A 22,647-nucleotide genomic window follows, 5' to 3' on the forward strand; every position below is an offset into this window, starting at 1 on the left:
GTTCCAGGCTGTCACCAGTTCCTATCTAAGCAGACCAGCTAACATGCTACTAGTTTGGGGCAGGCAATTATTTTGGATGGAGGACTGCTTACCAAGTTTTGACAAGCTGTCAAGGACCACATGGGTAGCCCCACCCCTTGACAGGTGCCCTGCCCCCTGATAGCCATCTATCAGGAAGTCCCGCCCTCTAACCCCCGACCTTTGCCACCAGAATTCCCTCCCCTTGCCCCTGGACATACTCCTTTCAGCAAAGGATTTTTGCCATCTCAGAACCAGAAAAATACAAAATTATATTCTAAAAACCAAACATCTACAACATTCATTAATTTGATTTCAACAAATATTTTTGCCCTGGTTTACATGTGTTTGTGTGGTGTACATAGAGGTGATTGTATAATAGCTTAAAATGAAGTCTTACTCTTGTATATTGTGGAAGGGTGGAGGCATCAGGGGGTGGGTATAGGTTTTTTGGTGGCTGTGGGTGTGTGTGTATGTGGGGTGTGGGGGAGGGTGTGGGTGTGTGGGAGAGGGTTGTGTGCAGGGTGGATAAGTGTGGGAGGTGTGGGGTGAGGGAGCATGTGAGTGTGTGTGTGGATATGTGCGGTGTGGGTGGGTTGCGGGGGGGTTGTGGGGGTGGATAGGTGTGGGGGATGTGGGGTGAGAGCATATGGGTGCGAGTGTGGGTATGTGGGGAGTGGATGGGTATGGGGTTTGTGGGGGGTTGTGTGTGGAGGAAGGGTGGTTGCAGAGTGTGAGGGGATGTGCGTGTGGGATCTGCATGTATGGCAGTGCGAGAGGGAGTATGGGTGCATATGTATGGTTGGGTGTGGTTGTGGGACTCACCCTATGAGCACACACACACACACGCATGCACGCACACACACACACACACACACACACACACACTCTGTCCTTCCCTCCCTGCACACACACCTACCCCTCCTGCTCCTGGACCCAGGGTACCCGCATGGGCCCTGGGCTCCCATGGTCTGGACTTGCAGCCAGGAACCACATGGTGCAGAAGCAGCCAGCAGGTGGGCAGGGAAGTCCTGAAAGCAGTGGCAAGAGGGGAGGAGTGGGAGCGAGTGGGCGCATGGGAGTGCAGCCCACTCTGGTGTCCCGGGACCAGTGCCAGCGGGGCCCAGTGTGGGGCAGCAGGAGTGCGGGGTCCTGGGTGGCAGAGGCCAGGTCCCCTCTCTCCCTGCTGGTGCAGCCCAGCCCAGCTCCATAGACCCCTGCCCGCCCACACCCTGTGCTCCTACTGCCCTGCTCTGGGCACTGCCAGCACTGGCCCCAAGACACTGGTGTGGCCCCACACTTCTGCCCAGCTGTCGCTGCATTCCCACTTGCTCCCACTCTCCACACCCCCCACCGCCACTTTCCCCACTTTCCTGCCTGTTGCTGCGGCACTCAGGCACCACATGGTTTCCAGCTGCATGGCTGCAACCACAGGACTCAGCAGGAGCTGGCCCAGCCCTGAGGACTGGGGTGATCACCACAGTCCTCCCCTGCCTTCTCACCCCTCCATCTCTACCCCTGCCTTTCTTATCTGAATTTCCCTCTCCAGTGCAGGGAGGCAGAAACAGCCCCATGGTCCCAGACCAGAAGCCTCTGCTATGCAGGGCCTTCTGGTTGAGGGGGCCGGGGTAGGCAGGCCTTGCTGCTAGGTCCTGCTCATGGCTTCCTCTGGGTCATACTGACCCTGGCTCCTGTCATCTTTGACAGGCAGCCAGGAGCAGATAAATATTAATTTTCTAATTCTTTTTAGGGGCCCTGCTGGCTGGATAGAATGGCCCGGTGGGCCAGATCCAGCCTGCAGGCTTTATTTTGCCCACCCCTGTACTAGTTCCTAACAACTATTCCATGTTGATTAGGATGTTTGACTAGAGTTGTTGTTGCACTAGAAGCCTAGAAAAAAAAGGTCCCAGAATGAATTCCATTCATCTTGGGTATAGCTACCCAATCTCAATCTATGACAGGCTAGGATGGACTCACTTTCCCTTCAGATGGCCACCCCATTTTTTCCCATTTGTCCCTTTCCATGTACCTGCAATTACACAAATGTATCACAATTTGTAAAGACAGTGTAGTGAAAACTCAAGGTAGTATAACTTTGGGCACCTGTTGGTGCATTTAACATATATACAAATTATTCCAGCTAGCCAGACAAACCTACTGTTTTTCCTGATTTACCAATGGGGGAAACAGAGAGCAGTATGTGCAAATAGCCTGGCTGCAGTTGAAATGTGCCCCATCTCCCCTTTGAAAGGAGAGAAAGTTTTTATTCCTACAGACCAGCTAAGATGCACATTGTGTTGACTTCAGTAACAACTGAGTGAAGCCAAAACTAAGCACTTTTAAAAGCCTCACTTGTGTTTATATTTCTCTTATGCACAAATACATACTATGCAACTGCTACTTACACAACACAGATAGGTTAGAAAATGCGTATGCTTATTATACTTAAAGATAAAGTATACTGGATAGCTCAGTGTATCTGCACCTATATAATATTAATATACTATTTAACTTCTCTTTGAATGTAACACATTAAATACATGAGGATTCCACATTTTAATAGAATATTTGCATCCAAAAGAAAGAGTCTTATTTAAAAACTCAGAGAATCATATTTTGATATAATCAGGCTTAATGGGATTAATTAATTGTGAACTGATTGGTGAAGCTTTGCACACCGTGTAGTCTCATGGATTTCAATGGGTGAGTAAATCCCCACCATCCTCAGGTTAACACAATGGCCCTCAAACTCTACAGCAACTTAAGGATGTGAAGCCCTGTTTGAATGACAAGTTCCATTGACATAATCACCCTTAACATCATTTACTGAGACCAGGAGGTGAAGTATTCTCACTACCTCCTTCGTTTGCTCTGCACTTCTGAGTGGAGGTCTGAAGGTGAAACTGTGTTTAAAACATGGCCTACAGCAATCCTTGATTTTTTTTTCTACAAACTGCTGTTTAACCACATCCGCAAAGCAGGGGTAAAGATTAGAACAGAACCTGTCACTGATACCACCAAAAATAGCCACAGGAAGATCCGATCAAGGACTTGAGCTACAAATTTCCAGTCTTGGACTACCTGGAAAAAAAGAAGTAGCAGAAGAAAAATAAGTTAATGCCTTTTATTTCTAATATTTATTGATTAATTAAAATTAATTATTTGTTACTAAAATAATTGTGACAAACAGCACTCCTTTGTTAGCATGGTGCCAATAAAATCCCTCATTCCTTTTTCATAATTTGTCTGTAAGCATCATAAAATGTTATCTTTGTATCAGTTCACATTTTGAGCATCATAACTGGTACTTACTTTTTGAAAAAAAATGTAAAACAAACAGGTGGGTAGGAGTGTGAAGGATGGAAGGAAGTTTGGAGAGGAAAATACACTTTATTTGAAGCTGTCGCGCACTAGTGTAAGACAAGAAGGAAGCTTTAAGTTACTGCAAAACCTCCCTGTATGTGTTAGAGAAAGGCATGCACTGAAATATAGTACAGATAGAAACGGAGTATTCATGTTCTTCTGCTAGAACAATCACACACCCTTTACATGTTCTCATACCTGTCTGATGAAATGCTCCTTCTTAACATGCCGAGAGATATACTTGATGGAATCAGTAGCCTTTTCCAAAAAAGCAATCGCAATTTTTTCTCCATCCTTTATTTGTTTGTGCTTGTGTTTTCCTGAGAACTTTGATTTTAGCACTGGGGCAGTTCCTGTAGCATCAGAGAGGGAATAGCGGTCTACATGTCCCTTCATGCACAACAGCCTAGGCAGTTTCTGAAGAAAGAGTCTCTTAACCCAGGGAGCCATTGGATGGTACGTTGCTGAGGACCGGTGGTGCACATTAATAACAAAAACCGTCACAATAATGGAAAGGGTTACAAAAATCATAATGAATAATAGATATTCACCAATCAGAGGGATAACTTTGGAAGAAGACGGGATTATTTCTTCAATCACTAAAAGAAAAACAGTAAGCGAGACTAAAACCGATGTAGATAATGAAAGTTTTTCTCCTTCATCAGAAGGTAAATAAAACACTAGCACAGTTAGAAAAGATAATCCAAGGCATGGGACGATTAGGAAAAGAGTATAAAACAGAGGGAGGCGTCTTAAAACAAAGGAATAAGCGATGAATGGGTAAGAATATAACCCGTCCTTCCTGTTGCCTTTCATGCCTTTCGCATTTAGGATTTCCCACTCTCCGTTATCAAAGAAGTCTTTCCTGTCTACATTTTCATCTATAAGGATCAAGTCCACCATGCTGCCATCATATGTCCAAGATCCAAATTTCATGGAGCAATTCTGTCTATCAAATGGGAAAAATGTAACGTCCATAGTGCAGGAACTCTTGTAACTGGCTGGTGGAGTCCAGGTAACTACCCCATTGAATTTCACAATGACTTTGGTCATCAGGGAGCCTTCAAACCGTCCATCAGCACTGAGGAAAGGGAAATAAACTATTTCAGAATTTCATTAGGCTTGACTGCACTACTGAGTTTTCCAAATGTCATTCTGCTTTCTCCTCCTTTGTTTTGGAAGATTTGAAAGCTTTAAGGTTTAACAGCAGTGATATTATCAGACAAGAGGGTACAAAAGATTCCAGCAACTTTATCCCTCAATTCAGAATACCCCAGATGATTGGACTTATGGGGTGATTGGATTTATTCAGCACCCATCTATCCCTTGTTTTGTAGACCCCAACTTCCAGGCTGCTTAGCTCCCCTGCCTTGTGATTCATAAGTGTGCACAACAGTCCAATGGTTATAGGTAGGGGTCTACCAAAATTGAGGCAGCTGCCAGCCAGTCTCCCAGACAGACCACAGAGCTGGCAGTCATTGTCATGGGCAGAGCGTAGTGGGGGCCCCCCATGCCTCTGATTCACCAAGAGGCCCTGGTGGCCCTGCCCCTCATTACTGACTGGCAGTGAGGACAGTCCATCATGAAGCCCCACCCCTCCTCACGACTGGTGGCAAGGCACAGGGCCACATGATAGACATCCCTTGCAGTGAGGGGTGGGGGCGGCAGTCATCTTGCTGTGCTGGCAGCCTCCCTTCTCCCTTCCCTCCCCTTCCCCCCCAACGGGCTGTACAGCTGAGCCACAGCAGCCACAAGGACTGCTGACTCCCTAGAAGGAACCAGCATTTTCTTTTCAGTAAGTTTTTATATTTTCAGGGAGCCCATGCTTTTTTGTGGGGCCTGCCTAAAATTGTGGTTTCCATGAAAATCATGAAATCATGATTTTAGTTGATTCCTAGTTATAGGACCTACTCCAGTGCTTGAAGCTGAGAAGTAGTTTCATCTACTGGGTAGAGTAGGCAACTGGGAGTCTGTGACTCCCCTCACACCTCGGGAGTTGTGTTGTCTTCTTGGCTTGGTCTGCCTCATCTGTTTTGATGGCAAGCTCTTTGCAGCAAGGACTGTCTTTTTACCATGTATTCATAGAGTACCTAGTACAGCAGTACTCTCAGCCTGGTTGGGGTGTTTATAACATCTCAGAAATGGTAGCACAGCCTGTTAGTAAGGTTACATGATGTTTCCCATTACAAGATCCTGTTCTCAGGGACTTTTATCAAATCCCCTTTTGATCTTCTCTGCCACATGCTAAACAATCACAGTTTTTCCAATCTTTCCTAAAAGGTCATATCCTGTTGCTAAGATCGCTAATCATTTTTGGTAGCTTTTTGCTGGACTGCTTTCAAGAAAGAGATTCAAGGAAATATATGTTTTTTTTCTGTGCTTAAATAACTTTTACAAGTGTTTGGTTGAGATGCTGTAGCACTTCTTTCGTTTGTAGCAAGGACATTAAATTGGGCAGCGCAGTAGGTCACCTTTTCAAACAAGCCAGAATTGGTTGAGAGACAAGTTTTTGAAAATGTTCATGTTGCACATGATCACAGGAGACATGTTCGCATTGGACAGGCACTTTTGCCAAAGAGTCTCTGTGATGTTGGCATACTCTATCCCCAAGCTATAGGAGCCAAGTGAGATTTTCCATGTAACTGCTCCTGTTTGCTGCTGGGGATTTGTCATCTTCCTGCCTTGCTCTTGTCATCAGTAGATCTCAACGCACTTTACAAAGGAAGGCAACGGCCTCTCTCCTGTGTTCCCTGTGTTCCCCCAACAAGAAGCATAAAGGTGAAAGCAACCTGCCTTAATGGTACTGATAACAAGAGTTGGAAATTCAGAGTGAGTGATGGTAGTGTGAGCAGGGGGATAAGGACTGGTGGGAGAAAGAAACAGGTTTCATTCCTATTTCCAAGCACTTGGAGCAGGTAATTAGGGACAGTCACCATGGATTCACCAAGGGCAAGTCATGGCTGACCAACCTGATTGCCTTCTATGATAAGATAACTGGCTCTGCGGATGTAAGGAGAGCAGTGGATGTGATACATCTTGACTTTAGTGAAGCTTTTGATATGGTTTCCAGCAACATTCTCACAAGCAAGCTAAGGGAGTACAGCTTGGATGAACGCACTGCAAGGTGGATAGAAAACTGCCTGCACTGTTGATCAAAGGTACTAATCAATGGTTTGATGTCTAGTTGGCAGCCAGTGTTCAGTGGGAGCTCCCCAGGGGTCAGTTCTGGGGCCAGTTTTGTTCAATATCTTTATCAATGATCTGGAACATGGGATGGAGTGCATCCTCAGCAAGCTTGCAGGTAACACCAAGCTGTGAGGTATAGTAGATATACTGGAGGGTAGGGCTAGGATTCAGAGAGACCTAGACAGATTTGAGGATTGAACCAAAAGAAATCTCATGGAGTTCAATAAGGAAACATGCAAAGTCCTGCACATAGCACAGAACAGTCCCATGCACTGGTACAGAGTGAAGATTGACTGGCTAAGCAGCAGCTCTGCAGAAAGGGGCCTGGGGGTGAATGGACAATAAGCTAAATTCAAGCCAACAGTGTGCCCTTCTTGTAAAGAAGGCTAACAGAATACTGGGCTGCATTAATAGGAGTATTGCCAGCAAACTGAGGGAATTAATTCTTCACGTGTATTCTGCACTGGTGAGGCCATGTTTTGAGTACTGTGTCTGGTTTTGGGCCCTGACTACAGAAAGGATGTGGACAAATTGGAAAGAGTCCAGCAGAGGGCAATGAAAATGGTTAGGGGACTGGGGTGCACGACTTCTGAGGAGAGGCTAAGGAAACTGGGCTTACTTAGTCTGGAAAAGAGAAGACTGAGGAGGGATTTGATAGCAGCCTTCAATTACCTGAAGAGTGGTTTCAAAGAGGATGGAGCTAGACTGTTCTCAGTGGTGGCAGATAATAGGACAAGGAGCAATGGTACTAAGTTGCAACATGGGAAGTTTAGGTTGTATATTAGGAAAAACTTTCTCACTAGGAGGGCAGTAAAGCACTGGAACAGGCTACCCAGAGAGGTTGTGGAATCTCCATCCTCAGAGGGTTTTACACCCCAAGTAGACAAAGCCTTGGCTAGGATGAAATAATTGGGGATGCTCCTGCTTTGAGTAGGGATTTGGACTTGATGCTGTCCTGAGGTCCCTTCAAACCCTAATTTTCTATGATTCTATGATTCTAAGCTGAGCAAGGAAATCAAGACCAAGATTGGATGGGCTTGTGAGGAAGAGTGGGGCTTTCTAGGAAAGGATCCTAGGATGAGGCACCTGGGATGTGGGGCAGAGGGGAGGACTGTGGCTCAGCCAAGGAGGGAAGAAATGGAGACTCTTCAAGTGAGCCCAGAGGAGATATAGATTCCAACTGGACAAGCGACTGGGCTTGGGATGGATAAGTAGGAAGCATAGGATGGAAAAGATGGTCCAAGCTAGACAAAACTAGGAAAAGAAGCCAGGGTTGGGAGGAGAGTCAAGACAGGGGAGTGGCTAGGGCAGTGGAGTACCATGAGTCTCTGGTGCACGGGGATCAATACTTGCATTTGCCCCCCCCCCGCCACATCCTCCCCCGCCCGATCACTGAGTTGGGGGAGGTCCTCTAGCAGCTGATCCCCGAGCCCAGAAACACCAGTGGCAGAACCAGAAGTGCCGGCGGCAGAATTGAGACCAAGTACACTCTGGAGGGACCGACCAGCGCCCCCCGCCCAGGCCCCCATCAGTACACCACTGGCTGGGCGTGTAGAATCCCTCCCTCTTCAGAATCGGAAATGGACTCTAAGGCTTCCAAGGGCAACTTTAATTCTGTCTTCTCCTGATTTTGAGTACCTGGCTTTGAACTCTCAGTGATTTTGTAATGTAGGTGTACTTCTTGTGTGTGCCATAAAGAGTAATAAAGTTGAGTCCATGTCTGAGTGCTTTGTTGGATCAGGGCCTGAGCTAGTGCATCAGGCATTACTCAGCCCCTCTGCAGGGTGGAGGTGGCTCACAGGGTATAACCACACAGGCTGCTCTCTGCCTGCATCAAGTCTAATTTATTTGCTAATCCCTCTCCCCTCCCTTCCCCCTCCTGAACCACTCCCTGCTCTGGAGATCTCCTCTGTACAAATTTCAGGGTTGCACATCAGCCACAACTCATGGAAGAAACCAAACTGTGTTCCCAGCAAACTGCTTTCCTTTTCTCAGCTACTTAAAAAAGGTTCTTGGTTAGGAAAACACAAGGAGTTGGCTAAAAACCATACCTCCTGGAATTAGTCTCAGGAACAGATAAGGACTCTGTGTATGCCTGCCCCTCCCCTACTTTTATGCCCACAGTTCAGTAGCTAACATACCCACCTGGAAACATGGAGGTCCAGTTCTAGGTCTTCTCACCCAGAGAAGATATGAATGTGGGGAATCACAATCTTACCAGCACAACACTCTAACCACCACATCACAGGCAGGCATTACTTGCTCCCCCTTCTGAAGCTAATCTACAAAAATGGTAAGTAGAAAAAATAGAGTACAGGGAGAAGTTTCTGCCTCACTGGGAGAGGACCCAGGCCCCTCCTGCCAGACCAGCAGGACCACACTAAGCAATATGTCCTTTAGCCCCATATGCTGCTGCCCAGAGAGTGCTGAGAAAGGACTGGATAATACCTGTGCTGTGCTGTGGTGGCTAGAAGTCAGAGGGTGCATCTATACAAGCATACTTCACTGTGAAGCATGTGCGTCTACACTTGCACAGGCTTACTATGCAGTAAACCTCATTAATCACAAGTAAAGTTCCTACCTGCAAATGCAAGTAGCAAATTTACTTTTGATTAGTAACAGCACAGTAGCGCTTGTGCAGATGACTGACTGGGAGCAAATCTGCTCCCAGTCAGCTGTCCACCAGGGGCTGGCAGATTGCTCCCTGCCCCAGGAGTTGCCTGCTGCCAGGGCAGGCTCTGCCATCAGACATTAGTTCCCCCTGCCCAAGCAGGAGGGACCTCCAAGCCCCCTGCTCCCGGATCACAATTGTGGAGCAGGGGGGAGCCTGGGAAATCTTTATCTCCCAGCCCCTGCTCTGCCATTGTGATAAGTAAGCAGGGGGCTGGGAAACCCTTACCTCCCAGTGTAAGCTCTGCAGTTGCAGGGCTGGCACTGGGAGATAAGGGTCTCTCAACACTGGCCCCACAGTCACAGAGCTAGCAATCATGGAGCTGGTGCTGGGAGACAAGGGTCTCCCAGCACTGGCCCCACAGTGTGGAGCTGGCACTGGGAGCTCCCTGCTGGCAGGGGCTGGGGAGCCCGTTCCCCATCCAGCTCTGCAACTGCTCAGCTCAAAGCATCAACACAGTACTTGCTGTCATGGTTAGAGTTGTGGCTAACATAGGAGGAACATGATTCATTTGCTCATGAGTCTAAAGGGACATCATATATCTCAAAGAAGGAGCAGCACAGGGGAAAGGGAAGAGCCTCATACTCACTTCTCAAATAAAACAATGTCTGGGAGCCAGAGTGATTCTGAGGGAACGCGGATCGCTGTGATCCCACCGTAGTCCTGGGGGTTCCAGCACAGCTTGTGGTCTACCCACTCCTGGAACGAGCCAACAACGTCCTCTTTCCTCTCACGCTTACAAACTCATGCAGATAAACAGGTCATTCATCTGCCTCAGACAGTTTTTAGCACACAAGCACATGGCTACTTGCACTGATTCTGTTAGGCCCAGCACAGCAACAATGTTAATAACACAGCAACGCCATGATGACAGTAATGCTAGTAGTCACACTGGTAGTTAGCTCATATAACATTTTCCATTATTAAGGATTCTTTGAAGTTATTTGCAGTTCTATGAATATTTGCAACAGGCTTTTGATACCCTACGGGAGAAACCCTCTCAAGGTAGAGACATGCCTTTCTTTTGTCCAGTGAAATTCCATCCAGATCTGACCAAGCTACAGTGCATTTAAAGGCCATCTTTTCCATTTCTCCCTTTCTTTCCACAGAAAAGTCTGGGCAGCCTGCCAAGGCCACTGACCATCCTGAGGCTGGGCTCATGCCATCACCAACACATCAGCAGTTGCAGTAGATGCTGCATGCCTATGGGCTACCAGAGCACTACAGTGTAAAGAGAACTGGGCTTCTCCCCAGGACTCCTGCTCTACTCTACCCCAGGACAAGTATCCCATCATCCCAACCCCTTGTAGAGCACCAGGCAGAGCAGGAGGTCTTCCACATCCTGCAAGAGCAAAAGAGAGCACCAACCTGAGCTCCTTCTGCATGTCTCCCTGGACCTCCCCTATGGTCCCACCATTCCCCTTGTCCCCAAGGATATCACAAGGGGCAGGAGCTCCCTCAGATTCCACAGCTGATGATGAAGTGTTGAGCCAGGCTTCACTTATAAGACCTCTTGGGCCCTGGCAGATGTTATTACCATGAAGCAACAGATAATAATGCTCAATGGAAACTGTCATTCACATCATGTGACCTGTTTCACAGTCACAAGACAAACTAGCCAGAGAGGGGAAAAGTGCCCTGGAAACTTTTTGGTTCTGCCAGAACTCACTAGCAAGGGTAGGGTTACCATACATCCGGGTTTTCCCAGACACGTCCTCTTTTTGAGCCCTTTTATCTTTGTCCAGGCAGGTTTTTTAAATCTGCCCAAATGTCTGGGATTTTGCTTTCCTCCTCTGGTGGGAGCAGGGGGAGGGCAATTGGAGGCAGCAGGGAGCACAGACATATCTGCCTGCAGCTGCAAAGGCAACTGCAGACCCATGTGGTGCTCCCTGCTGCCTCCAAACACCCTCCCCCTGCTCCCAAGCTAAATCCTGGACATTTGGTCAGGGCAGGGGGGTTGGGGGATGGGGCTGCAATAAGGAAGGGGTTGTGGGGTGGAAGGGCTGCCCGCTCCTCCAGCAGGGGAAGTGGGCTGGGGAGGGTCCTCTGAGGGCATCAGGAAACTCTGTGGCCGGTAGGCAGTACAGGGACTGGTGCCTGTGCTCTGTGTCTGCAGCGGCTGAGTGGCCAGGAGACGCTGCCCAGGGAGAGGGGAAGAAGGAGGGGGCCCATGGCCAGGCTGCCTGGCCCAGCATGGCAGCCCCATCCCAGGGTGGAAGGCGGGGCACAAGCATCCTCTCCTCTTCCCACCAGCCCTCGCTGGGGCCTGACATACTCCACTACCTCCTGCATGAATTGGAGCCACCACACTCTGGCTTGGTCCAGTCAGGGAGAGCTGGGGCCTCTCTGGCAGAGCTGGGGGCAGGGGGCTGTAGGTTGGGAGTGAGGGGCACCAGCAGGGGGTGGGGGTCAGAGGTCAGGCTGTGGGTTGGGAGCACAGGGGGCACTGGCAGCGCCAGGGGACTGTGGGTCTGGACTGAGGGGCACCAGCAGGGACTGGGGTGAGGGGGCTGCAGGTCAGAAGTGAGGGGCACCATCATGGCCTGGGGGGCAAGGTACTGCAGTTTGGGAGTGAGGGGTACTGGCAGAGCTGGTGTGTGGGGTGGGAGTGAGGGGCAGCAGCAGGGCTAGGTGGGGCTGTGGCTTGGCAGTGGGAGGCAACAGAATGGGTAGGTGCAGGGTACCGGCATTTGTCCTGTCCCCCCCCCAGCGTGATAGGTGTCCCTTTTTTTGGACCCAGAAATGTGGTAACCGTAAGTAAGGGGAGCTGAAGAATAGCTAAGCTTCAACTGTGCTGCTAATGAGAAGTGAGTGCTGAGATGAGCTCCCCTGAGTGAAGGAGCTGCTCACCCAACTCTTGTGGGGCAGAAGGGGGGAGCCTCAAACTGTCCCAGGATATTTTATGATTTTCCCCTCTCCCCATCTTGTCTTCCCTGTCTCCCCCACCCCAGCTTTCTCAACAAATCCCCCCCACACCCAGACTCCTATTATATGCAAGTAAATCATGTCGAGTGTTGTTTACACTGTCTCTCTTACAGAGAAAAGATGCTAATGGACTCTTAAAGAAATGGCCTTGAAGGCTGGTTGGGAAAAGGCAGGAGGGGAAGTGAGACATAACATCTGATGAAGCACTCTGAGGCAGCAAAGTTCAGCATGAGTTGCAGACAGTCCTCTTGCAGGAAGGAGCAGAAAAAGAGAGAGAAATCCACCTTGGGATGCTGGAGGACCTAGCAAACACTATCACTCTATATATAACATGCTATGCATGCATATTAAAACACAATACAAATGAGCAGCAAAGATATTTTACATTTTTCAAGTCATGTCTTTGTTGCTAGATCACCATTTTTGCAGCTTATTATTGGGTGATAAATTCCTTGAATGTGCAGCATGTTATAATTAAAACACTAATCACAAGATAAATATAACATCTGCCAAGGGTCCCAGACCCAACCTCCATCAACCATGCTCCACCAGTGATACATAAAATCTCTTCTAAGACCGCGGCATTTCTTTGCTACTATCTAATGTGGCTGGTCCTGTTCTTGAAAGATGAAAAGTCTATAAGACAGAGCTGAAGATGCAGATTTTGACCTCTGCTGACGTTACCAGTCTCAGATTATTGCAGACATGCAATAGAGTGTAGCTTCATCTTTGTCAATAGTAGTAATAATAATGAACTAGCAAATTATGCATAAGAGCCTATCCTGAAAGAGCAATTTTTAGGGTGCAAAGTCATTCACTCCAAAGTTTGGAAATGCTGGCTTCCTAGTTGTCTATGACATGTGAATTTTCCCCCTTTGGGTCTGGGCATAATATTATAGTCTTTAATTACATGACCATATATAAGCTTTTTTAAAGGATGCCTTCATCCATCAGTGTGCAGGACAGACAAGTAAAGGAGCAGGACTGCCCAGTCAACCAAAAAGCTGATGTCTAACTTCTGTGCACTTGAATTTGCCACCTAAACAGTGATTCTTCAACATAAAAAGTAGCAATCATCATTGTTGTCATCATCATCATCGTCATCAATCATTCCTAGTATGTCCCATAATATAATAAAAAATGATGATTAATCTTAATGATTAATTATGGCTATTATAATGATAGCCCCTTAAGGATACAAGTGTCACAGTAGTTGATATGACACAAATGAGTTTATGGAGTCTTTGGAGTAAATCGGGACAAACTCATAACACTCAGATTTTCAACTCCCCTTCTTTTGTCTCTTGCTTATTTTGTTAGCTGCAGCGAGCTCAGTGCACAGTCTGGGGACCTGGGGATTTACATGATGTTCACAGAGAAAAGCAGTTCTCCTGCTGTATTCATTATTTATGGGATTTTAGGGTGCCCCATGGGAATGCAAAAAGAGGAAAGATGTAAACTCAAATCAATACTATTCATCATAACAGCAGCTTGCCATAAAAGCTCCAGAGACAGGGGCTTAAATAACCCTGTTTTTTCCCCAGAAACGCTTTCCCAGGTACTTCCTGATTGGTTAAACATGTCCCCAAAGACAATTCTTTTTTGGCCTCAGACTATGACTCAGCAGAGTTTGGAGTGAAACTGTCACAGCAAGGATGTTGTTTTCCTGGATAATACCAATGCAGCAGGAAATGCAGAATGATTTCTGGTCAAATGCACTTTCTCTAGTCTGACACTATGTCAACGAGGACTCAGAGCTGAAGGTGCCACTAGTGATGCAGTGCCAGAATAGCCATTGCGGGGTAGGAAATCCCCACTGCTCCATGGCCAATTCCACCTTCTATTTCCCAACACTATTATCATTGTCATTGTTGCTAGATAATGATAATTTGCACTGTGGTATTACACTAGCATGCCAGGGCCCCAGTCAGGATGTAGGGACTGTAAAAGTAGACAGTCACAGGTGTGAAGGCCAGAAGACACCATTATGGTCATCCATCTGTCCTTCTGCATAACAGAATCCAGAGACACCCACCCTGCAGTGGCTGCATAAAGTCCAGTACCTGCTGGTGGAGCTACCATCTGTGTCCTTGAAGGATGACCTGTCTTTCTTTAAAAACACCAAGTGACAAAGAATCCACTGCACCCCTTGGGATTCTCCTGAGGTGAGAGAGGTCAGGAGCTGCACATGCTGTGCCCTCCATGACCAAGAGGGCAGGAAAAGGAGATGCCCTGGCTCTGCCTTCTTATTGGCCAGCCTGAGGGCATGGCCAAATGGACCCTGGGAGAGAACTTACCCCTCCCCAGAGCAAAGAGGATCAAGGACTTGTATTACAAGTTACAGTTTGGTTTCTGATCTGTTCCAGTGAAGATTCACCGACAGCTCTGCCCCGACCTTACAATAGGGGCCAGGGCAGAGTATGTCTGCACTATGATTGTTTTCAGTGGATGTGTCTATATGAGATGCTAGAAGTGCAATAGATTAATTCTACACTGCAACAGTGCGTCACAGTGAAAGCCTTACTAATGTGCTAATGCACAGAAAAATTAGTCTACTGCACATTAGCATCACCTAAAAGACATGCACCTGTGCTACCGAGCAGTGGTGCCAATTATGGCATGTTAAACTAGTACAGGTACTAAACTTAATGCGCCATAATTATAGCACATTAATGCATATGTAGACATGCCCATTGGCATATCATCCCACTGAGAACACAGCTAGCTGGCTACACAGTTTAGAGCAGCCACTTGCCTGCTCTAATTCAAACCCGTGGGTTGGGGCAGAATTCAGGAGACATAACTTGTTTCCAGGGAGGCCTTAGGACAGGAGTCCCTGCAGTTGAAAAGACCTGAGTGCATGAACTGTTTCTAGCTTCACAGTTTCCTCCCCTTGCACTGATTTCTCTCTGAACCAAAGCACCGCTTCGTGCCTGCAGGGGGACCAGCCACATGTCATGTACAAGTGCTAAAAATACAATTTGGGGCCCTAAAGGATGAATGGTTTATAATGGGAAACTCCTCAGGAGCTCCTTGGTGACAGGGACTATACTGGTGTGTGCTGCAGACAGCTTGGGGGAATGTGCTACAGGAGGCCCCTTGCTCTTTAACACTATCATTAAAGCTACTCTTGGAAGTCAGCTGTATTGTTCTCCTCTGTTTTATCTGAGGGCCAAGTCTGACTCCTTTTCCTAGGCATAGGCTCCTGGGTGTTTTGCTTGCTGCATAGTATTTAAGATTCCCTAACAGCTGCCTCATTGTGCCATTGGCAAAGGAGCCCTCTCAGCAGCACTTAACCCAAGAGAAAATGCATTGCCTCTGGACATGGACCCTTGCCCTTGTCAGATACAGATGAAGGTTATAGACAATATGATCTGCTGGCCTTTTCCAGCTCTCATTTCTCACTCTCGCTCCATCCCAAAGTGCCTGTCTTCCCTGCTGTCTCCTGAATCCTGACATCTGAGACTTTTTGGCTGAAGTTAAAAGCCACAGAATTTCCCTGCAACATTTAATCAGATGAACCATATAAGACTCCAGGTCTCTGTAACTTGGGATTGTCAAAATAGTCTTAGCAATTCTTCCAGTACATTCAAGCCCATATTCAGCAAAACAAAGCCGGATGAAGAAGGTCACGGATGACCATATGATCCTTTGTCCTGACATAGAAAGTATTGGCCAGATCTGTCCACCCACCTTCCTAGAGATCTTGTTATTGGCATAGTTTAGGAGCTGGCTGATTTTTTAGGCAGGGAAGCCATCTTAGCACTGTGAATGCTCACAATGAAACACACCAAAGACAGGAGCCCTGAAAGTGGCACTGAGGTCAAGGCTCAGGGCTGAGGTAGCCTGGCTGCACTGCCTCATTTCTGGGTTTTGGTATATGCTAGGCAGGAATGAATGTATGCAGTTCTGGGCTCAGCACAATGGCAGTGTAGACATGACCATGGATCCTCTGGTATTATAAATAATAAAGAACAGGAAAAATAGTTGGGATGAGCTTCACTATCTCTCTCTACCACTGGCTGATAATCTGTTGGAAACTTGACACCTGTGACATAATTTAGAACAATCCCCAACTGCTCTAACTCACGCTGGGCCCCAATGTTACTTGCTGTTCATAGTAGGGGTTGGCAACAATTCCCAAAAGGGAGTCAGAATAACCTAACTCAGGTCAGAGGCATGTGGGCACTTCTCCCTTCTGCCTAGCTGTGGCATGGGGCAAGGAGAGCTACCCATTATCGAAGTCAAGGCTCCACAGGCCACATCCAACCCATTAGTTGTATGTTGTCAACCCTTCATTTATAGGACAAAACAGGTTGGTAACTAATAGTGATTGTCATGACAAACCAATTTTTTTGCCATATATTAGGCATCTAAGTGTAATCCTATTCAACCTTGCCTGAGGCCGTAAAAAAACTCTTTTTGTAACTGTGATTGTTTTGGCTTTAAGACTTAATCACAAAGAACAGCAAAGAGGAGGAAGGCACACCCCTTCTTTGCATTAATATTTTTTCCAGATACTTGAGCAAAGTAGAATAGGATCATATTTATGTGCCTAAATCCACTTAAGTCAAGGGCGGACAATTATTTTGGATGGAGGGCCGCTTACCGAGTTTTGGCAAGCTGTCAAGGGCCACATAGGTAATCCTGCCCCTTGACAGGTGCCCCGCGCCCTGGTCATCATCTTATGAATGGAAGTCCTCCCACCTAACCACTGACCTTTGCCACCAGAAGTCCCTTCCCCTGCCCCTGGAAGTACTCCTTTTAGCAAGGGGTTTTGCCATCTTGGAACCGGAAAAATATTAAATTATATTATAAAAAGCAAACATCTACAACATTCGTTAATTTGATTTCAAAAAATATTTTTGTCCTGATTTACATGACTTTGTGCAGTGCAAATAGAGGTGATTGCACACTAGATTAATATTAAGTCTTACTCTTGTATATTGAGAGTGTGGGTATAGGTGCGTGGGGGGCTGTGGGTGTGTGGGTGTGTGGGTATGTGGGATGAGGGAGCATGTGGATGTGTGTGTGGATATGTGAGGTGTGGGTGGGTATGCGGTTTGTGGGGGGCTGTGTGTGAGGGGGAGGGTGGCTGGGCTGTGTGAGGGTGTATGGGTGTGGGGGGCTGTGTTTATGGCAGTTTGAGGAGGGTGTGGGTGCATGTGTATGGTGGGATGTGTGTGTGGGACTCACCCTCTGGAACACACATGCACACACAGACAAATACACACACACTCTTCCCCTGCCTGCACGTACACACACACATACTGATGTGGTATATGTATACCAATGCTCCCTGGTTCAGCAATGTAGCCAGGGGCCACAAGATGCTAGAGCAGGGTGGGGACAGGAAGCAGGAAAATGGCTGGGGGTGGGATGGGGCTGGGCTCCTGTCTCCTGCTGCTGGCTCCTCCTGGGTCCTACTGCCCCTGCCTCCTGTCATCTTTGACAGGCAACCAGGAGCAAATAAATATGAATTTATGATATTTTTTAGGGGCCCTGCAGGCCAGATAGAATGGCCTGGTGGGCTGGGTTTGGCCCATGGGCCATATTTTTCCGCCCCTGACTTAGGTGTATAATAGATGGGACAGGATCCGGCCCTATGCCAATAACCTAACAAAACTTACCTTGAAAAAAATAAGGTTCTCTGGTAGGTAGAGAGAAGATATGTCAGAAGGGAAATAATTACTGAATTTTCATCTTGTATTTGTATAACCATCTGTAATTACAGTGGACTATATCCACCAAGGACAAACAATTTATGAAGTGATGGTTAATTTGCAGGAATCCCAAGCCTTTTAATTATTTGGTAAATTTGCTGATGGCTTTATTGCTCTGTTTGCTGGATTTTTCTGCAGAAAGGCTATGAACAACACTTGCCAAGCATGCAGATGCCTTCTCAGAATGAGATATGAGAGTCCCTCAGGGCAACAACAGTGTGCACTACATCCTAAAAGTGGCCTTAGCTGGATTCTCAGAAATGCCACAAGAGGCTGCTTTCCTAAGTTACAGCTGGCACAAGACCATTGCCAGCAACAGGGAACAGGAAGGGCAGAGCACATAGACATATTTATGGACTTGTTACCAAATATGGGCAGAGGAAGGCACTTAGCTCAGACTCTCTGCCCCCCTAACGCCTCTCTAAAGCCTCCCATTGCATGCAAAGATGTGATGGTAAGAGCAGAGCAATGTGAACTTAATGAAGGGCCAGAAGCTCCCAGCCCTTCTCTGGCTCTGCCAGGAAGTAAAACACCCTGGATGTTTTCACATGTGCTTGGGGTAGTGGGGAGGTTGTTTTAATTAGAGCAGCTCCAAGAGCCACTCTAATTAAAGTGCCTGCAGCGTCTTGTGTATCAGCGTCCCCATGCTTCAAAATGGCTGTTGGGGTGCTTTAACAAAAGCTCATCAAACGATCTTTAGTTAAAGCACCCCCACTGCCATTTTAAAGCACAGGGACGCTGATACATGAGACATGGAGGCTGGCTTCAGCATGCTAATTAGTATGCTGCAGCTGACTCGATTAATGGAGTTTGCTCTGATGCACTGTATTTATAGTGCTTTGGAGCAGTCTCCCCACATGTGTACAGGCACCCCCTGTTATTTTCCTGATGGAGTTCTGATGCCAGGCCTGGGAGTGACTGTTTAATAAATGCTGCCTGCTACAATCAAACAACTCAGTGTTTAACACAACAGGACAGCCTGCTTTACCTGTTTCAGCCACACATTTGTTGTCATCAGCTGATTCTTTTCATCCTAGAGAGACCAAAAGCACAGAGCATTGAAATTAAAACTATCCAGAGGAAAGAAACATTTTCCATTTTCCCATCTGACTGAATGGGCTTAAACTGCCCTAGGAATTTTGGAGCCAGTGTCAGAATTTCCAAAGCAATTGGCGCCCATTTAGGCACCTAGGTGAAATGAACAGGGTTTCCAGAAAGCTCAGCCCCCAGTAGACCTTGGGAGACCCTGGGGCTTGAAAACCTAAGCTTGGATTTTCGCCGCAGTAAGATCCAGCCAATTTCATTAAGGAGAAAATATCATCACAAGGCAAATAATTCAATACCAGCCAAAGACCTCTTGATTAGACCCTTCACAAGAAAGGCAGGAGTCACATATTCAAGGACATGCCCTGCCAGATTTGGACCAATGATTTGAATCTTTGCCTCTCAGAGTACCTGGCTATTAGGTATGTTAGGGTAGGACTCTCCAGCCAGGTACTCTGCGAGGCAAAGATTCATAGGGTTCACACCAGTGGGCCAGTGTCTTTTTGCTGCTCTGCATCTGCACAGTGCCAGTAGACAGGCCCTTTTCTTGGTTGGTTCCTGGGTGATATAGAAATGGAGGGGCTTCATACTCGTAAGACACAAGAATCCCTAGTAAGCAGCCATCAGGTAGAGGGATGTGAGGGAAGCTGACACCTCTCCATCTCTTACCTGCCTCACTTCATCTACCTCTCCATCACTTACTTGCCTCAAAACCCTACTATCTTCCTCGGTCACAAGGGAAGAGGTTACTTAAGTAAGCTTTCCTAGAGTCTAGTTCCCCCATAGACAATAATGACAACTGTGTGAGTTTGCTGAGTCAAGATTTGTTCTTTCTTAAAGGTCCTCTCAGTTGCTTACCACATCCACTAGCTGAGATATCTTTAATCCAAAGAGGACTTTTATTGTATCATTGGAGTTTTCAACCGGTCGAACTGATTTCTGATACCCCTGAAATAAGTGCCTCAGGAGAGCATCTTCATTCTCAGCAATAGAGCCAAAGGAAGCCAAAGCTGAAAGAAAGCAGAGAAAGGAGGAGGGGGTCTGTGCATGTGATTATGTGACATGGAGCACTGCTTGAAAGAAAGAGCCAATGAGGAAAGGTAGTACAGATGACACCAAGTACTTAAGCCTCCCCCCAGGACCTTGATGGATAAACCTTGAGGAATTGGGTCTGTGGGCTTTCGATACAGACAGTGACGGGGGGAAGGGAGGTGAGTTAACTCTAATATGGACTGGCCGTGGAAGCCAGCTGGGGTTTTCATCCATGTCTGTTCGTGCTGGATTTTTTACTGTGAGAGGGGGTATTGCAAATTGCTTATTAATGTGCTTTTTAAAGGGTGTTGGAAGAGCCAGCCAGACCTGATCTTACATTGTCCCCGTGGACCCACTGAAGCAGGAAGCAAACATAGCAGGGTATTGGTGATACATCTTGGAGAAAGCTGCTGTTCCTGTTAACCCGTCCTCACTAATCTACGACCTGCCAGGTTAAACAAGCAGGTATCCAATTCCCTAATAAAGGAGGAGGTAGAAACTCTGTGGGAAACCCTGACCCAGGAAGTTCTTTACACTTGGGGAAGCAATGATTGCATGGCTAACTGAGAGTACCAGGAAAGCAGGCAGCCTGGGAAACCATGCACAGAGCCATGTCCTATGTTCTGTGCACCATGGGTCACACTGGCTAAGGACTTGCAAGAAAGCTGCTTCAAGCATGACAGGGTCTAGCCTGAGAACTTTGGAGTCATCCACTGTTCCTCCTCTCTTCCTTCTCCCCACCCCTGTGCTCAACCCACAGTAGGAATGAATTTTGCAAAGTGAGATCTGTATGTACTACAGGCCTCTGGGAAGCAGGAACTTCATGCTGCTTCTCTGCTCTGCCAGGTGTCCATTTCTCACTCTCCTCCAGAATCCTTCCACTCTTCTGTCCTCACAGGCTGCAGCTTTCCCCCACGTCCAGGAACCCCCATTTCATCAAGGGAAGATAGTGGCCACACAACCAGCCCACAAAGGGCACACAAAATCCCCTCTGTCCTCAAAATCCCTTCCTGATCCCTTGTTGCACCAGCCCATTGGGTGGCATCCCCTGCTCTCCTCACCCGACCTGTGGGCAGAAGAAGGAAACAGGGCTTGGTTTGTCTCCCATGCCTCAGGACCATTTAGAGCCCCAGATAGTGTTGAGAAGAAGCTTGGATATGCTCTCCTGCACACCAGTGGACCACAAAACCTTCAGTTTACTTCAGTACAACCATCCCCATCCTCACCTCCCTGAACCTGGCACAGCAATGTCCCTGTGCTAAATAATTAGCTTTAAAAGTTAATTTTTGCAGGGAACCTCGATCTCTGATGAGCCACAGAGCCTCTGGGACCTAGCTATGGCTGGAGGGAGTAATGGAGACTTGGTGAGGTGTGTCCAAAAGCTGGAGTATTGTGTGCCTTGAAGGACACAATCAATAAAGGAGGCACAGAAAAATGAAGCAGAGGGAAAATAACAGCTGTGGTGCAAATGGTAAGTTCTGGTGCACACTGACGTGAACCAGTCTGTTTACTCTGGGCCTGAAGAGAGCAGAGAAGAGATGGGAGGCAGATTTGAGGCTGGTTCAGAGAGGCCATATATTTAAGAACAAAAAAGTAATGTGGAACACAGACTAAAATTGGGCTGGAAAACATGTCTGCCCAAAGGAGTTCTACCAAGATCTTACCTCCCCAAAGAGCAATGTGGCTTGAATTGCTTACAAGACTGCAGATAAGGCAACTGAGAATATACTGAAAGGACCAGGGTCAAACTTAAAGATGAATAGGACTGGCAGCCATCAGAGCTCAGGCTCATTTCTAATGTTCTTGATTCACACACAAAAAAAAGTTTCACTGCTCCTTTCACTGCTCTGACAGGCAAGCTTAATTCATCACATTTGCCATACTGCTTAATCTGCCCTGGTTAATTTTTCCTCATCCTCAGGGAGATGTGCCAGGGAGACCTTCAAGTGCAATGAGCAGGTGAGTTGCTAAAAGAATAGAAATCCAGCCTGGATGGTGTCATAAGCTCATTACACACCATTTGTGTTGTAGAGACATATACATAGCACATTTAGCGTTTTCTTGCCCCACCTAACAGGCTTTTTTCTCCTCTTAATGTTGAAAATCTGCCCTTCGCACTGTTTAGGGAAAAAGCACACATTCTCTGAGTCTCTCAGATCCCAAAAACATATTGCTCTCCTTTCCAACCTGCCATATATTTTGTGAAACTGGGTTTGAAATGCAAGCTGTGCTGCTCTGGGTACAAAACAGCTCTGTTATTTTTGTTCACGTCATCTCTGCCAAAGTAGCATCTGCACCGATTTAAAAGGCTTTTAATATTGAAGAAATCACTGTTAATACGAGAGCTGCTATTGTAACTCACACAAGGGACAAATGTAGGTCTTCCAAGTCGCTTTGCAAAGAAGTAGAGGAACTCATGTAACAGTGAATGCCAGTGCCTGATTTCAAAGGCATTTAAAAAAAAATGCATTTCTGCCATTTAGCTTAAAAAGGGAAGAAATTGCACTTACCTGACTTGCTGAGACAAAGAATGAGAGGCATGAATGCCAGCACCAGCATTGTGGAAGCTTTCTACAGCTGATCACTTCTTTTCACACATAACGAGATTCCATCCTAGAAATCGGTTAATGCAAACTGATTAAAGAGCATGAAGGGGAACAGAGTCTGCAAGGAATGGGAGTGCAT

The 22,647-nt window shown here is 47.0% G+C and overlaps 1 protein-coding gene across 1 annotated transcript; it reads right to left on the reverse strand.

The window, feature by feature from the left end:
* Nucleotides 1-1,835: 1,835 nt before the first annotated feature.
* CHRNB3 (cholinergic receptor nicotinic beta 3 subunit) lies at nucleotides 1,836-22,647 on the reverse strand. The gene is made up of 6 exons (XM_019555446.1): nucleotides 22,473-22,647; nucleotides 19,789-19,940; nucleotides 18,875-18,919; nucleotides 9,828-9,937; nucleotides 3,580-4,462; nucleotides 1,836-3,099 (listed from the first exon to the last, which is right to left on the reverse strand). The coding sequence occupies exons 1-6, from the start codon at nucleotides 22,519-22,521 to the stop codon at nucleotides 2,965-2,967; spliced, it is 1,374 nt and encodes a 457-aa protein (XP_019410991.1). The 5' UTR covers nucleotides 22,522-22,647; the 3' UTR covers nucleotides 1,836-2,964.

Source organism: Crocodylus porosus, unplaced genomic scaffold (genome assembly GCF_001723895.1).
Source record: "Crocodylus porosus isolate Cpor-Errol unplaced genomic scaffold, CroPor_comp1, whole genome shotgun sequence".
NCBI classification, from domain to species: Eukaryota; Metazoa; Chordata; order Crocodylia; family Crocodylidae; genus Crocodylus; species Crocodylus porosus.